The sequence below is a fragment of the Passer domesticus genome, chromosome 3 (assembly GCF_036417665.1).
Source record: "Passer domesticus isolate bPasDom1 chromosome 3, bPasDom1.hap1, whole genome shotgun sequence".
Classification (NCBI taxonomy): Eukaryota; Metazoa; Chordata; class Aves; order Passeriformes; family Passeridae; genus Passer; species Passer domesticus.
In genome coordinates, this window is record NC_087476.1 from 19,059,952 (window position 1) to 19,076,987 (window position 17,036).

Sequence of the window (17,036 nt, forward strand, 5' to 3'; positions counted from 1 at the left end):
TCCTGCGTGGCTGGTGGTATAATAGGAGAGTATGTCACAAAACTGACATTAAGAATGCAGAGATGTAATTTTGAAAGTCTTGGTTTTCATTCTTTTATCCTCATAGCATACAAACATGAACAAAGTTAATCAGATTCTTCCTCGCTGTTATTTGAGTAACTGTATTAACTTAAGTCAGATGGCAGAGTTTTAACTGAGGGCGGAATACGGATTGTTCTACCAATTTGGTCTTATTTGACCGCTTTGAATTATTTAACAACAGTTCTTTCTAGATCTTGAAAACAGCACAGACAGCATAAGAATCTGAAGCAGGAAATCTCTTTTGTGCCTTATTAAGAATAAATGTGCTTTTCAATTTGCTTTTAAAAAATCCATATTTATAATAATAGAATTTACAGGTGCTTTGATGTCAGAGTGACAACAAGAAATGAAATAAATTTGAAAAACATAATAAATATATATTAATAAATTAAAATTAAATCACTTCCTGGCTGTCCTTTCATTCCAAGAGTTAAATGGGCACTCTTTATGCCAGCTTAATTGCATTCTAAAACTCATGCAATCATCCAAATTGCTAACTGTGCTGGTAATAACAGGCCTACTTTAATGTAGCACTTTTTCAGGCCTTGTATGGGCCAGTAGGTCATGGTGCAATAATTTTCACTACACTTGTTGTCATCTCTGTCCTAGGAAGATATCTGGGGTTTCTTGTATGGTATGCTACAAAATCCTGCCCATCTGGGATGTGTTTCTTCTTTCTTTTTTTCCTTTTTTTTAAATTTTACCCCAGAAATTGCTGTAAACAAGTTTTGAGCAGAAAATTACCAATTAATATTCATTATTCTTGTGGTCTCTTCTTTATGTTTTGAGTATTGTGTTGTATAGATTTAGTGTTAAAACTATTCAAGTTATTGAACAACTGAAGTAGGTACTCTTGTTTTATGCAAAAGCTGCAATAATTTGTGATCCTGTGTAATTTATGCTAATTATGTTAGAAGGGCCATGATTGATATTTTGCTTGCCTGTCTTACTAATTTATCAGTTAATTGTTGCACTTCTAATAGCTGTAAGCTATTTATAACGTACCCTTTGAAAAGCATATTGGCCTGTACACTAATAGCAACAAACACTTCTGATACCATGTAGTTCTGAAATGGTATTCTCACCATTGCTGTGATTAGACAAAACCTAAAACCAGAAGGGAGGTGTCATTGTTGTGGAGTAGGGAATAGGGAGGAGGGATGCTAATCTTCACTTAATAGTGACAGCAATTAGCTAGTTTTAACAGGCTAAGATTTTTTTTTTTAACTATCCTGTTTTCAGTGTGCAGACTGTTAGTTTACTAAACTGCAAGGCTTACATAGTTTTCTTTTGTAATTAAAAAGAAGATATAATTAAAAAATGTATCCTTTTCTATATCTGAAATACTTGTCTTTTGCATGGTCCATATCCAGTACAGTTAGCTTATATTTAATTGTCTTTAATCAAAACCTTATACACGAGTTCTGTCCTTTTAATAATGCTTATTTCATGTGGTGCTTTGGTCTTTTTTGTTAAAAAATGGTTATAGGTGTTTTCAATAATTGTTAGTCTGAGTCAGTGCCAGTGAAAATACTAGTTTTCTACACTGGAAGCAATACTCGATTAACAAACCTTAGCATGTGTATTAGTTATGATATATTTTTGAATTTGGGGTACTAGAAATGAGGTAAAATCTGGTATCCTATTTTTTTAAGAACACAAATTGCATATGTGTATGTTGTGGCATACTTACACTCACCAATGCCAATTTGTGGGTGTGGTGACTGGCTTATATAAAAGCTTGTTGTGGGCATTTTATATAAAAAATACATGTGTATGCTTCTCAGTATGACAGTGCTAAATATGTTTAAACTGCTTGTATAGAAAAATATGTATTTTTATACATTCCTTATTTAAAGGTTAAATAAGTCAAAGATAAACCAACAGTCTGCTCAGTTCATTAGAGACTTAGATAATGTAGGTAAGTTCGGGGGAGGGTGAAACCTAACCCCATTTGAAAAACATTCACAAGATGCACATGCCAACATTGTATTTTCAATTCAGAAACCCCTTGTTGAGGGAGGGCAGGGCGAGCCTGCTGTGGATTTGGAAGTTAAATTTGCCAAGCAAAGGATGAAAGTTGAAGTCTTTCCCCTCTTGTTTTCCATAATGATCTTTCGGATTACAGCTTTTAAGAGCTGTAACTCTTACAACTCTGCTTCTGGCTGAACTGTGGGAACAACTCAGTGACTTTATCTTTCTGCAGAGCCGTGTGCTTTTTTCCAAGCAGTTTGCCAGGCACAGCTCTGGGAGGTTGTTCCCCATCAGAGGGCCTTTAGGCCTGACCTAAATGTGGGTGATTCAAAGCAACAAAGAGGTTGAAACACAGCATGATTGTGATTACAGTCATTAGGACATTCAAAGATAAAGCTAAAACTCTAAAGAGTTATGACCACTTTGACCTGAATTTCAGTGAACATACTTTGGCTTTTTGTCGTCTGGTGTTGCTTCTGCATATGGTGATAGGTAGTACACTGCACACTCCTTAGTATTGGTGCAGGCCCCATATTTGTCTTGTTCTTTATTATCTTAGGATTTTAATGATAATTCAAACGTGTAGTGGGAATACATTGAATGAGAGTTACAGAAAAGACTCCTACAGCCCTTCCTTGATAGGTGCCTTTCAGCTAATAAAATTGGTGCTTCAATAAACAGATGCAAAAATATTAGACAAATAGAAATATGGAAACCTTCATTAGATTGCTGTGCCCAAAAGACCACTGTATTTACTTTGAAGATGCATATCAAGTAAAGGTGTTTCTCGGTTTTGGTGCTTGTCCAGAACATAGGCTTCCATGAAATTAGGCTTTGATGTTAAATCCTAGGAGTTCAATGTAAACCTGTCTTTTAGAGTGCATTATAGCTCAGACTTGGACATGAACAGTGTGTGCCAGAACAAGGTACATATGTGTGCCAAGGGTGGAAGCAGACTGTTTTATAGAGACTTGTACACCTCCGTTTTGTGCCTTCCCTAACCTAGTGGGTTTTAAAGCCTAGCAGTGGAAGTTTAGAACATTTTGTGTTACTTATGACCCCCATGTCTGTGAAATCTAATTCTCTGTATTTCAGTAAGTCTTACTGGCTTCCTGATTTCTAAAAATTAAATACTTTAATACATTTTTTTCTTTTAAAGCACTGTTCTTACCAATTTTCTTCCATAATACTATAAAAAATCTAGATCTGCCATAAACTAAATTATTTTTCTTTGTTCTCATACAAAATATAACAAATTGCCATGTTTCAAATTTAGAATTAGACAAATAACCTTTCTTATGCCTTATATCTGTCATTTTCGAACATGTTGTGTTTGGGAACATGATTTTAGAGGAAAACAAATCATGCCAGATTCAACAACTTGAAGAGAAGCAAGGCTGCTGCTGATCCCTGTCCCTGAGTTGCACCAGGAGCAAGGCTGAGGATTCATTTACAGCAAGCACACAAAGCACTTCATGTGCATGTACATAAATACATGCTTGCATAGCTGCTCACACAGATTCTAGACAGACACTCAGAGAACTCATGTGAACACGAACATCACACACACAACCACACACCCATCCAGACAGAAGGAGCAAGAAGCCACATCTTTTATATCATTCTAAGTGCAACTAAGATTTTTGGATAAAAAATGCTATAATGTATTGATTTTTATGGATTTAATGCCATGCTAATAGAATTTCTAGAGTAAATTCTGTGAATTTGGTGCAAATTTTGTTCAGAATCACCAAGAATACAGAAAATAATCTCCAAGAAATTTCATTTTATTAAGTTACTCAAGGTTTAAGTTGCTTATTCCCTGACTTGAAAGTAGCATCTTCTAAGAGAAGTATGCTTCTTCTATTTATAACAAGGAAATTTACAAAGAAATGAAAAGGAAATTTAAATGTATTAAGGAAATTACAGTTATTTCAAGTACAAATTATTTCTCTGTATTTTTTGTTTGATTCTTACTATAAATCTAACATTCAGCTTTAATCTGTGCTGCTTCTGAGTGCTTTGCTGACTGTGCTGGAGAAATATGTAGGCCTATATTTCCTTCTGTTATATTTCATTTCTTATTAGGAGGCCTTCGAATCAGAGACTGCTTTCTTTCAATGACTGCATGTAATGCAAGGAAATATGAATTCTTGTTTAAGCTTATCTGTATAACCAAAATATGAGTTGTAACAGGAACTTGAAAACCTTTAAGACAGTTCTTTTTTCTTCTCATGTGAAAAACATATAAGTCCCTGGTCAGAAATGCTTATAAATAATGGGGGGAAATGAACATGACATAAAGCTCCTGAGACTTCAGTACTGGAAGGTCCTGTCAGCATGTGCTGACATTCACCACCCTGACCCTTCACAGATCAAGTGGCCTGGCACAGGACCACTGTCAATGACTGGTTAAAGTATGGTGCAATTCAAGTTGCTGAGCTGCATGGACATATTCTCGATGTCTTCTTCCCAGTGAAAGTTCTGGTTCATGTCCCAAAGCCTATTCACTGAGTATATCATGCATCCAGACTGATGAGTGGATATCTTTACTCCTAATGAAGAGGTGCTAAGGATCCAGTGCTCTTTTTTCTTACCTCTTTTTTCCCATACTACTTTCTCATCCCTCATATCTAAGATAAAATAAGGTAATAAGAGAAAGATGCTCAAATGGCCTCTGTGTACTTTGGGTCTTTTCTACTCTAATCTGAGGCCCGTGAGAAATACTTGAAAGGGTTCTCTGCTTCCTGTCAGGTTACTTAATTGAACCCCAAATGTATTTCCCCCCACAAAAGAAAAATATGGTGATACATGAGGAACTTGTGAGTTTAACCAGATTTCTTCTTATTCTGGCCTGTATTTACAGATTTGGCTGCAGCCTGCACTGTTCCTCTGAAAATGGAGGGATTGGATTCCCTCTGTGCATTACAGCAGGAGTGTGACTCCTACTGAAAGTTTCAGAACAAGTCCTGAGGATATATTCTCCTATTCTGCAAGAAGGACTCTCCTTGATATTAATAAAAGCTCTGTGCTCATCACAAGTGGAAGAGAGCAAAGGATTAATTTATATTCTAGTCATTAATTTGCCCACGTGCCTATTTGTTCACTTTGTATTATGTACCCTCAACACGTAACTTTTATCTTTGCAGAGTTCCCCCTGGAAATCTGCTCTGGTTGTATGCTGGTATTTTCCTAAGGGGAAGATTCAAATACAGTAGTTCTTTTATAAAGTTTGCCTTTTCCTAAAAGGTGCTCTGAAATATTTGAACTAAATTTCAGATGTCCATCTGAATGCACCTGGATTTATGGGGGAAAGAGTCTGAAAGGAGAGGAAATTGGCTTTCCATCCTGCTTAACTTTTCCTTAAACACTCCAGTAGCTTCTTAGAGTAACTTTCTATCCTGCAGTTTTGTGTCTCTTTTGTCTTGTAGATCTTAAAATAAGAAACAAGTACCTTAAATGTATTTGTGAGAGTCAGACAGGTTTCTGTCAAAATCAAGATCTTGAATTTTACTGTACTCTGTTAATAACAGTAATAGACGATATTTAATCAAGATGATTGAAATATTAAGAACTTATTTTAAAGAACTAACTATGCAAATACCATCATAATGAGACACAAGAATACTCTGTCAAAAGCCTTCTTAAAACTGAGCTGAATGCCATCAACCACTGTCCCTTCACCCACAAGTACTCACATTTCATCCTAGAATGCAATTAATTTGCAAAAATATGATCAGTGAGGCATAAATTAAGGTTCAGATATTGATATTGATTCAGGTTTGGTCTGGTAAGGGGAGAGAAAGGCCTGCTGAAGCAGATAGTGTTATACAAGAGAGATATTTGGGGCCCATTGGAATAATTGATAAATGTCCCATTTAACAGATAGGTTAAACACTGTCTCACAAAACATATCCAGTTTATGAAAACATATTCAGATTACTAGGAGTCATAATTGAGAAATTAATTTATTTTAGAATACAAAGACATGCTTGAAAAGAGGTTATGTTACAATTTGGATTTTCCTATTATTTTCTGGGGAGAGCAATAGAAGGTCAGTTTGCAGTTTTTTTAAGGAAGACTACACAAAGTACTTATGTAGTATGGAATACACTGCTTACATAAACTATTCATCATTTCCAGGTCATAAGTCTTTGATTATAGATATAGGAGCATTTTAAATGTGGGAAATGCATTTGACATATTTTGTTTTGTTCCTTGAGACACTAGGTTAAAAAAAATTATTTGAATCTGACTTTCACACAGAAGAAATATCATTTTCTTTTACTTATAAAAAGAGATACTGAGAAAACTTTGGCTATTCAAATAATAAAGAAATCTTACTTGCAGAAATTTGCATCTTGCATCATAGGGGATGAAAATCTGCCTTTACTGTGTAACTTGTGTAACATGGAGATAAATTTTAAACTGCAATCTTTTAATGTAATAAATTCATTACATTTTCAGGAAGTCATACTATTTTTATCGGAACATTTTACTTTTATCACATTATGAGTATGTGTAATATTACTGATTAGGGAAAAGCAAGTTTTCTAACAATTTAAGCAACATTCTTGATTGACCATAACAATCATGCAGTTATTGTAGTATTTAACAGTCATTTCCATATATTTTTGAGGTCACAGATGATCATCTACAGAATCACAGAATCACAGAATGAGTCAAGTTGGAAGGCACCACAGTGGGGCATCTGGTCCAACCTCCCTGCTTAACCAGGGTCACCCTGGAGCACATGGCACAGGATTGTGTCCAGATGGTTCTTGAATATTTTCAGTGAGGGAAACTCCACAGCCTCTCTGGGCAATCTGTTCCAGTTCTCAGTCACCCACATACTAAAGAAGTTCTTCCTCATGTTCAGGTGGAACTTCCTCTGCATCAGATTCTGCCCATTGCCTCTTGTCCTATTGCTGGGCATCACTGAGAAGAGCCTGGACACCCTCCCTCAGGTACTGACAGACATTGATGAGGTCCCCTCTCAGTCACCTCTTCTGGAGGCTGAACATGCCCAGCTCCCTCAGGCTTCCTGTGTAAGAGAGATGCTCCAGTCACTTAATCATTTTTATTGCCTTCCTCTGGACACTCTCCAGGAACTCCATGTCCATCCCATCCCGAGGAACCCAGAACTTTCTACAATACAGACAGTGAACGCTTTTCCTCAGTAAACACTGGACATCTTTTAAGAGTATTTGAGAATCCAGTTTTTTGATTTGAAGAAATACAAGTAAGAAAAAAAATTAAGAAAGATGAATTTTGGAAGTCCAGATCTAGGGCCTTTAGCTCTTTTGTGGCTTTCTAGACTTCTGTTAACATCATCGCTAGAGAGAAACCATAATAATTCACTAAGAAAGTGTTGGCTGACTTGGAAATTTAAGAACTTGGGGCTGAACCTTGCAGTCACCATGCCTCTAGCTAGAAATACAGATACCTTCAGAATTTTAACTGGAAGAATACTCCTTTTTCAGGAGTACCTGTCTTCAAGGGAAGAAAATGCTGAACTATTTCCCCACAAGAGAGAAAAAAAATTCCCAGTTTGTCCTGGAACGGAGGCCAAATCTCTTGATCATTTAGAGTTGGCAGCCCTGAGAAAGTCCAAATGGTAGATAAATGACTGTATCTAGAGACAGAGAGAGTGGTCCTCATTGCAAAACTATTATGAAGCTCATGTAGCTCTATGGTGAGTCTCAAAGCCTTGAATACTTTAAAAACCTGAAGACTCCAACAAGGTGTCCAGCCAGCCAACAGATAAGGTCCTGTTGGAAACTTGCTCTCTGTTCTTAGAAGTTACTGACCGTATCTGAATAATTCAGTGGTTTTCTGGAAGATTAATGCAGCCTTAAAGGTTGAGCAGCTACAGATCACATCCTGCTCTTCAGCTGCAGCAGTGCAGAAGTTGGTTGTGCTCATCTGGTTGTGCAGATCCACTTCACTGTTATTGACAGGCAGATTATGGTCTTCTGTCTGTCGAGCATGGCCCACAAGTGTTCATACATACAGAGCCTGGAACCATGTTCTTCAGATGGATTTTATCTGCCAAACGACAGAGGCCAGTGGATGTAGTTGGCCTGTCTCCAACATAGTTCATCATTCTGTTAATTTCTCTATTATCTGCATATTTCAGTAGTGTATAATCTTCCAGTACTGGTGAAGATACTGAATATTGTAGGGGTAAATGTATGCCTGGGGGATTATTTTAGAAAGGCTCTTGTTAAGTATATTTTTTCTTTGTTTTTACAATCAGTTTTGTGTAAAAATAACTTTTATACAAAATAATTTTTCTGGAAAAATATTTTAATACAGAATTATTTTTTTCTGGAGAAATATTTGCTAAGTGTGATAGATATGCTGATTTTATGAAGCACTTACTTTATTGTCTGAATGCTCAGTAAGAGAAAGCTGAATGTTTCAAAGGTGTCTAAGGATATGACATCCTGACATAGCTACCTTTACTGACAACTTCTAGAGTATCCTCAAAGAGCAGTATCAAGTATTTTTGATTACAGATTTTCCATGGCAAAGTGTTGACTGGTGCTAATTATGTCATCATCTTGTATTCCATATTGCTATTGTATGAAATTACTAAGGGTCAACATCAGGAATATTAACTTAGTGAGCCACACTATCCCCTCAACAATTTGTAAAGGTTAATCTTAAAAGTTACAAGTAAATTTTTTTCAGAATTTTTTTTTCACTTCTCCCTCATTCCCCAAGTAGCAGCAATGTATTGAAGACCTATAAGCCTATGTTTATTTTGGGGGGTAAATATTGTCTGAGACTTTGATTTCAAAATCAAAAATATTGACAAATATCCCTTTAAAAAAAAAAACAAACTTGTTGATTATTGTTAATACATTTTCAAATAACAATAATCATCAAATCTCTTTTATTAAAGATTTCTTCTCTTATGACTATGTACCTTCTCTATTTTTGACATTTCTTGAAATACTTTCACCCGCTCCTAATTGTAGTAATTTTTTATAAGATTGTCTTCTTCTAAGTTTCTCTCATTATTATTTCCAGCTTTTAAATACTGACAATTTAAATGCGCTCTGTAATTGTGTGCAGTAGTTACTGGTATTAGATTCTGTACAGTGGGATGTAGCAAGTCGTATTGCCTGCATGCAGCTGACCACACAGACAATTTTTTTGGTTTTACTCAGAAAATTTGTATTTAGTACAGCATCTTGTGATTTATTTGTGAGAGCACTCTAACTACTCGCGTCTTGTTTCTCTGCATCTTCGGTAACACGAATGTATATACCGATGATACAGAGTTCCCAGATCTACCTCTCCCTGCCCATTGTCCTAAGTAAGGCATATCCAATAATTTGGTTCTTTTAAATTCTAATTTTCAGATTTAATTTCTACCTAGACCTGTATTATCTTTCCCTTCTGGGAATTGAGAATCATAGAATCATGGAATGGCCTGGGTTGAAGGGGACCTTGAAGATCATCTAGTTCCAACCCCCTGATTTTGCAGGGAATGTTCCACTAGACCTGGTTGCTCAGAGCTCCATCCAACCTGGCCTTTGAACACTGATGGGGATGGGCACACACAACTTCTCTGGGCAGCCTCTTCCTCCCAGTGTCTCACTACCTTCATGGAATGTCTTCCTGATACTCGATCTAAACCTACTCTGAGGTTGAAACCATTCTCCCTCAGCCTGTCACTACATACTCTTTGTCTCTCTCCATTGTTCTTGTTGGCTCCATTCAGGTACTGGAAGGCCACAGCTAGGTTACACTGAAGCCTTCTCTTCTCCAGGCTTAGCAAACCAAATTCTTTCAGCTTTTTCTTGTAGGAAAGGTACTCCACTCTAATCCGCTTAGACCTTTCCATTTTAATTTCTAAAGCTTCTCTTTGAAGAAAAGTTAAAATTTTCTTCTCTTCCTATTCCTGATGCCCTTCTCTTTGCTTTGATATGTAATACTAGATGCCAGACTAAGACTAACCCTAGCCAGGCTGTCCTCCTTGTCCACAAGTTCTTTTCTGGAATAGAGGCTAAGAGCTGAGCTACAGAGCTGTAATTTAGAGGTAATGAATAAATGGCCTCACTCCTTGTGAGACCAAAGTCCACATTTCCTTTTCCTGCATGTGAAAGTGATGAGGAAGTCCACGTTTGTGTGAGATTGATCGTCTCAGTAGCAGAATTCTGTTCCTGGCCATGGAAGAGCCATGGATGCCACTGAGGACTGCAAAAGTAGGCTGCCAGACGACTGTACTTTTGCAGAACCAATGCAAATCTTGCTAGAATTTCAGGAAGTTGCTTAGTCCCAGTATCCAATATGTAATTCATAGAGGAATGAAGGCTGAAGTTCTTACATGACTGATAAAGATCTGTGAGCAAGCATATAAATATGAAGGTAAAGCAAAATTCCATTGACTAAATGTAGGCACCTATCTTCATTTGATGTGTCCTAGAGCATCCAAGACTTACATTGACATATATGAGAGGGCATCTAGGTCACAGACAATGGCAAGTCAATTTGTGCTTTTCTGGAGAAGTAGCAAACTAGGTAGGATGCACAACAAAATTTAAAATTGCATTGTATGCCAGCAGATTTTATAATGTTTTTATTTCCTTGACCTGCTTTTGGATATAGATTGTGTGGATCTTACATGGGCTTTTCCAGCTTAGTGATTTCTTCCATGATTGTCAGTACTATACTACCCTCAGTGTTTTTGAAGTGCTTACTTTGGTTTATAAAAACAGATAAATCTGTTTTGTAGTTTGTCCCTTATAAATTTACACAGACTATCATAATAACTGGGGCAGCATTTCCAGGTTAAGATCGTAATAGGTTTTTAAGATAATAGCAGGTTTTTCAGTATTGACAAATGAGGCTAGATAATGTTTTTCAAACATTTTAAAAACATACTAGTCTGAAGATCAAGTAACTTCACTTCTGGTCTCCTGTCAAGTCCTTACACATTTGAGAGTTGTATAATAATACAGTGCACTGTTTTCTTATTAGCGAAAGGAAAAGAATGTCATCATCTAGTAAGTAATTTTGATGTTCCAGAGATGCTGTTGTGTGCTTTGATATGGCAGCTTTAAAAGCTTCAAATGCCTCTCAAGTCATTGGAGCTAAGAAACTAGTTAGGATGTGAACGCAGGGTGTAGGATAGATACTGTGGGTGGGTTAAAGTTTAAGATTCAGTTTAGGTGCCTACAGGAGGTATCTGCAGGCATGCCAAGTGTCTCATGCAATAGCTGAACGAGAGCTAGACAGTAGAGACAGAGGTGCCTAGAGACTGATTTTATCCAGCTGAAATAGCTTCACGTAGCTGATCAGAGGAGTTGGTCCTCAAGCTCCGGTGGCTGCGTTAACCTAGGGGTAAATTCAGTTGTCTAAGCATAGGCAGTTAGTGCCATTTCTGATGCCAGAGGATACCTGAAAGTTCTGCACAGGGTTGGTAGATACAACAAAGGATTGGTCTGTACCTTTCATGCTTTTCTGGAGTGGCAGTTGAGGATTTGATGGAGTACCTTGTGGGATCTCAGATAGGTTGATGAAGATAGAAGCTTATGCTCCAAATGTATCTGCACTCAGCTAAATATTAAATTAATATGAAAATTAAATTCTTAATTTTAAAATTAAACCCACTCAGAGTTATACAGAAGACTGACCTGAAGCCCCCTAAAAGTGGCTGGTGCTCTATTAGCTTTCATAATATCAGTCTATTTTAAATTATCCCTTTAGTGTGGAATATAGAAGGCTACCAGGAATCAGATGATGACTGTCGAGAAACAGAACTGCATCAGTAGCACAGAATCTTGTGAGGGTGACACTTTCTTTTTACCAAATCCCTGTCACCTACAAGTTTTGTTGAGGTGATTCTTTCCTCCTGCTGTTACATGTTGAGAGAGCTCTTTAAAAACACTCCTTGATTTCTTCTTTCCTGGTTATTTCCCAAATTGTTTGTGTTAAGGTACTGACCAAAGAAAGTTAGGTGATTAAAGGGTTAGCTGCAAGTCACTGGACCCTTTTCCATGTTTTTGCATGAGATATATGACATTCTTACCAGATATCAATCCAAGGATATTGCTATAAAGGAGGTGATTGATTTTTTTTTCCCCTGGGGGAACTAGAGCTCCATGGTCTATTTCTGTGCTTCCTGACCTTTACAGTATCATCACTATGTATGAAGCACTGTAGATCCATCTTGCCATCTTGTTCTTCTACAGCCAAAGGAGCTGGTGTTACAGATACTGCATATATTTTCCCTGACTCAGTCTCTCAACATAGTTCAGTGCAATTTGCTTCTATTGAACAAAATCCTGAACTCTTAACTAGCCTATTTATTTTACCTTTTAAAATCTGGTGACAATTGTGCATGTAAAATCAGAAGAAACTATATGGTCCTATGTTAATTAATATAGGTCAGTGATGGTGATACATTCAAAGATCTATTCTGCAGCCTTGCCCCTGTCTGGTAAACATGTAAGATTTCTATGTATTTATTACTGCACAGAAAACTACACTTTATTGGCAAGCCAGTTTTAAAATTAAGATAAAGATCTAGTCATGTAGCAAGTGAGCCCATTCCTGAAACTTGAAAAACACAACTAAACTATGAAACATGCTGGCAAAGATTGTAATGCCATATTAAATAACATGAAATATTTGAAGGTCTAATGGTGAATCTTCATCTCCTTTTCAGTCATTATTCCTTCCTCTCTTTCCCACTGTAAAGGGTTTGGTTATAAAACAACCTGTGGTGTGTGACCCCTTGACTTTAGTTATAAATTGTATATAAATCTATTGAATCCTTGTTTTGGAATATATGGGAGTAATTAAGGGTTTATGTCAGAAATATCCCCTTGAAAAGAGGAAACAGCATTTAGTTGCACAAAATTTGCTATGAAAGCAGGGCACAGAAGCTGACTGTTTAAAGCAGAAATTATTGCATTTTCTGTTTTTACATAAACACAAATATCCTAAAAATCCCCTGTAAGGAGAACTTTCCCCTACAGGATAAAATGGAATTAAAATAGTGTCAATAAATCGTGTGAGAGACTGTATCTGTGCATTGATAGTCTGTGCATGCAGGATAAGAACATTGACTGCCTGCTAATCTATTCCCAGATGGAGGTGGATGCAGACGAGAAGCGCCATCGCACACGCTCCAAAGGTGTTCGAGGTATGTCTCTTGCTTCAGTAAATCACTCAAGGCCCCTGCTCAGGGTGACCTTCATCCTCCAGAATCTCTTTGCACGATTCATTCTGACCCTTGCTTTTACACAACCTTTCTGGTAATTTTCTGTAGAAGAGGGGTACTTGTAATAGATGATAAATTTTTATATGTTTTCCATCTCTCTGCAGTTCCCGTGGAACCAGCCATACAAGAGCTGTTCAGGTTAGTGCTCTGAGTGTAAAATGTATCCCCATTAGCAATTTAGAAAATTCATGCCTTTTAATGGGTATAATGCACTTTCAAGTTCATTGGTGGTTTGCTCATGCCCTGCTGCACTGATGAAATTAATTCCCTCGAGACTTGCTAATAAAAAGCATCCCCTCTTTTTTTTTCCCCTTCAGTTATTTGATTTCTCTTTCTGTCTTGGTTGCCCTCCATCTCTGTAATACCTAGTCTGCCTGCTTTTAGTATAATCTTTCTGCAGCACACCAACACCTATATAATTAATTCTCTCTTTTGCAGCTGTCCCACGCCTGGCTGTGATGGCAGTGGTCACGTTAGTGGCAAATATGCAAGACACAGAAGGTAATATCTGTAATTTTTTATAATTTAGTGAAGAGATTTGGTAAACAAGTTATCTGGCATGACCTTGATAAACCAAACAATGATAAAAATTAGCAGTTACATATTCTAGAAGCCATTTAGAGTCAGGGTTATTTTTTCTTTTTTGAATGTCACAAAATTTAACTCACATTTTTGCTGAGACTTGCTCTAGTTGTCAGTCTTCTCTCAATTTTTGCATACAGTTCTCTTGCTTATATGTCGCAAATTAAGATTTGGCCCCACTTACCTGTTGGCATTCATGTTCATGCAATTTAATGTGTTTCATAGCTGAATGAAAATAGGTTTCTGAGCATTTTAAGTTCAATGATCAGGTTAGACTCAAAGCAAAGCTTAAGGCAAATCAACAACAATAAGACTTCAGGGTTCAAATGTTATAGTGTATTATAAATACCTTTACTTCAGTTTGTAGACTATGAAATGTGGAGACATCTCCATTAAATTTTTTTTTCCAGCTATTTGTGGTTAATAGTATACAAGGTAGCATATGTTTTGCATACTGCATGTGCTACAAATTAATTCAGACCTCAATCTTTAAATTTCTGTGTCTGCAAGGTCAGTGTTCAATAGTGTTGTACATCTGTCTAAACACCATTCTTTTCCTGAATCATTTGTCCATTATTTTTTAAAATATTTTTAGAATTTAACAGCTCTAGAATACATGTATTTTTTTCCCTCATTGCTGTGCATTTCATTTGACATATTTTATACAGCAGCCCATTGTAGATGAAATGGCTGATGTTTAGACCATCTCTTTTTTGAATTGAGGGAAGTGTTCAAACCAGTGTTAAATTATCCTGAAACTCTAAAGAGTTTTTTTTCATTCTTGATTTTTCAACTTATAAAGCACTTGTGGTGTTATAAGAGTAGATATTTCACACCAAATGTGATTACTGCATGAAATGGGCATATGCAGTCTAGGAATTAAATTGAAATTATACATTTGGGGTTAAGGCATTTATTTGAAATACAAAAACATACTGAACAGTGCCACTCATTACACTCCTGCTCCTTTTTTCTTATCAGTGAATGAGGCTTAGAGACAAGTCCAGGAAACACTTTCAAAATTAGACCAAGAACAGTGATACTAGAATTACTTTGAATTACATTTAAACTGTATAAACCATAAAATAATTATTCACATTTATTTTTCTTAATCTTCACTCAAAAGAGCAGTAACATTTTTGTTGCTATTTGAAGGTTTTGGTTAGATTGGAACACTGATTTAGGAAAAGTATCCAAAATAATTATTTTTAAATTCAGTTGTGACTTCTCATTTCAAACCATAGTTTTCTTTTGTCTGTTTTCTTTATGGAAATACAAGCCTCACAAGTAATTAAAGAATGGCACTAAATCCTTCTTTTCCCTCAGAAATCCCATGACCTGTCAACAGTTCAGTGATATTATTATAATGGCCTTTCTAGTTACAAGATTATAGGTACATACATTTCTTTACACTTCATGGAATTTCTATGCAGATATCACAAACGTACAGAAAGAAACTCTTTAGCTTGAAAAATTCTGACTTTTCTTCTGAATTGCTCTAGAGTTAGTGTCTGTGTTTGTGTAAGATCACCCTTTTGGGGAAAGAGGAAGCAATAAATGTGGGGTTTGAAAAGATTACATGCAGTTTTGAGATGTTAATTCCATATTTTGCTTTCTTGACATGATTCTGGTATGTCAGTACACGAACAGACTGAATCTCAGAGCTGTTAATTAAATGAAATTTTGGGCAGATGCGATAAGAATAAAAATTGGAAATACATCAAAAATTCCTTTTTTTTTCTACAAAAGAATTTGTTGGGCTTTTATGTTTTCTTGTCACCATGATTGCCAATCCACTAATCAAAATATATTTAACCAATATATGTCCTATTTAATGTAAAAACACAGAGTTCTTTGTTGAGGTTTACAATGTACATTTATCAAAAATTTATGTTTTCTCGAAGAGAAGCACTATTTATTCACAACCAACACCTACTAAATTTACCTTTTTGAAAGAATTTGAAGGAATTTTCCTCTTTTTCTATTTTGCTATATGGGTGGGAAAGACCCTCAAACATTTCTTCCAAGGAAATCAGACTGTCTTAAAAATTTGATGTGTTCAGGGGATTGCATATCTCAGCTGATGCCTAACAATTCCATTTAGACCTACGGAGCATTTTAATGAGGTTAAGACCTTTTCATTCACAGTATCAGACCAGTTCATTATTAGGAATGGAATGCATTTGCTTCCACTAGATGTAGTAAGAGCTCTCCAAAATTCTGTTTCTTTTAAAACGTCTTAAAGTCTTTGGAATTCCAGGTGGTTTTTCAGGGAGGGGATTTTTTTGGCATTGATTTTTTTGGTTTTTGTTTTGTTTTGTTATTATTGTAATTGTATCTTTGTGACAGTGAAAACTCATCCTCAGGTAGTACATTAAGCTTGAACTGAAATAAACAGATCCTTTCACATTTTCAGATAGATTCAGGGGATGAAATGTTGTTCAGCTGATAAAATATTAGATAGTAGTTAAAGGAGAGTTTTACCACAGGTTTTTTGCCTCGGTTGTATTTTTAATTAGGAAAGAGCTTCAATATAGGTTTACTAAGGGAACAAGCAGACTTTCTATGCCAGTGATGTTTTGAGGTGTATGAAAACACAGGACTGGAACTAGGTAGGGTAACAGTGATAAGAGCTTGTTGCATCATTTCCATCTCCTTGATGTTTTTCTTTGTGTCAAATCTTAATTGGAAGGGAGGCAAAACCTTGCAAGACTTGGTTGGTAGCTTTCTCCTGGGTCTTAAGTTCAGTGCCTGATGTTGGCTTGTTGGCTGGACATGCTGATAGACAGCTTAGATGGACCAGTTTCTCTAGAGGGCACTTCAGGGCCGAATGCTGGAATCTCTAAAATTAGTGTGGTGAAAGCACCTCTGTCCTGTGGCTGCATGGAAAGGTCAGAAGAATTAACATCCCAGTTTGGGCACTGACGAGAAGTGCCCAAAGTTGAATAGTGTGCCTGCCTTACTAGAGCAGACTTTTTTTTTTCGTGTTTTAGTAGTACCTGGAAACCTGAAGCTTACATGGACCCTCTAGTGCTGTCTATGGCACACAGCATGAGCCAATGCCTCAAGGTTAGAGTTTACACAGATAGAAATTCAATTGTTTATGTTTCAAAGCACCTGAGGCCAATTGAACTGAAAAACAAAAAGAAAACAAAGG

General features: G+C 36.5%; 1 protein-coding gene across 22 annotated transcripts in view; it reads left to right on the forward strand.

Annotated features, from left to right (window-relative positions):
* Positions 1-17,036, forward strand: part of MYT1L (myelin transcription factor 1 like) — a 304,897-nt gene that overhangs the window by 162,745 nt on the left and 125,116 nt on the right. For all 22 annotated transcript variants that reach the window (XR_010358146.1, XM_064412028.1, XM_064412040.1 and 19 more), the window contains 3 exons: positions 13,165-13,219; positions 13,402-13,435; positions 13,736-13,798. Coding sequence is in view for 21 of the 22 variants with exons in the window: in XM_064412028.1 (XP_064268098.1) it covers positions 13,165-13,219; positions 13,402-13,435; positions 13,736-13,798 (152 nt within the window). In the remaining variant the exon portion in view is untranslated. The remainder of the gene's footprint in view (positions 1-13,164; positions 13,220-13,401; positions 13,436-13,735; positions 13,799-17,036) is intronic.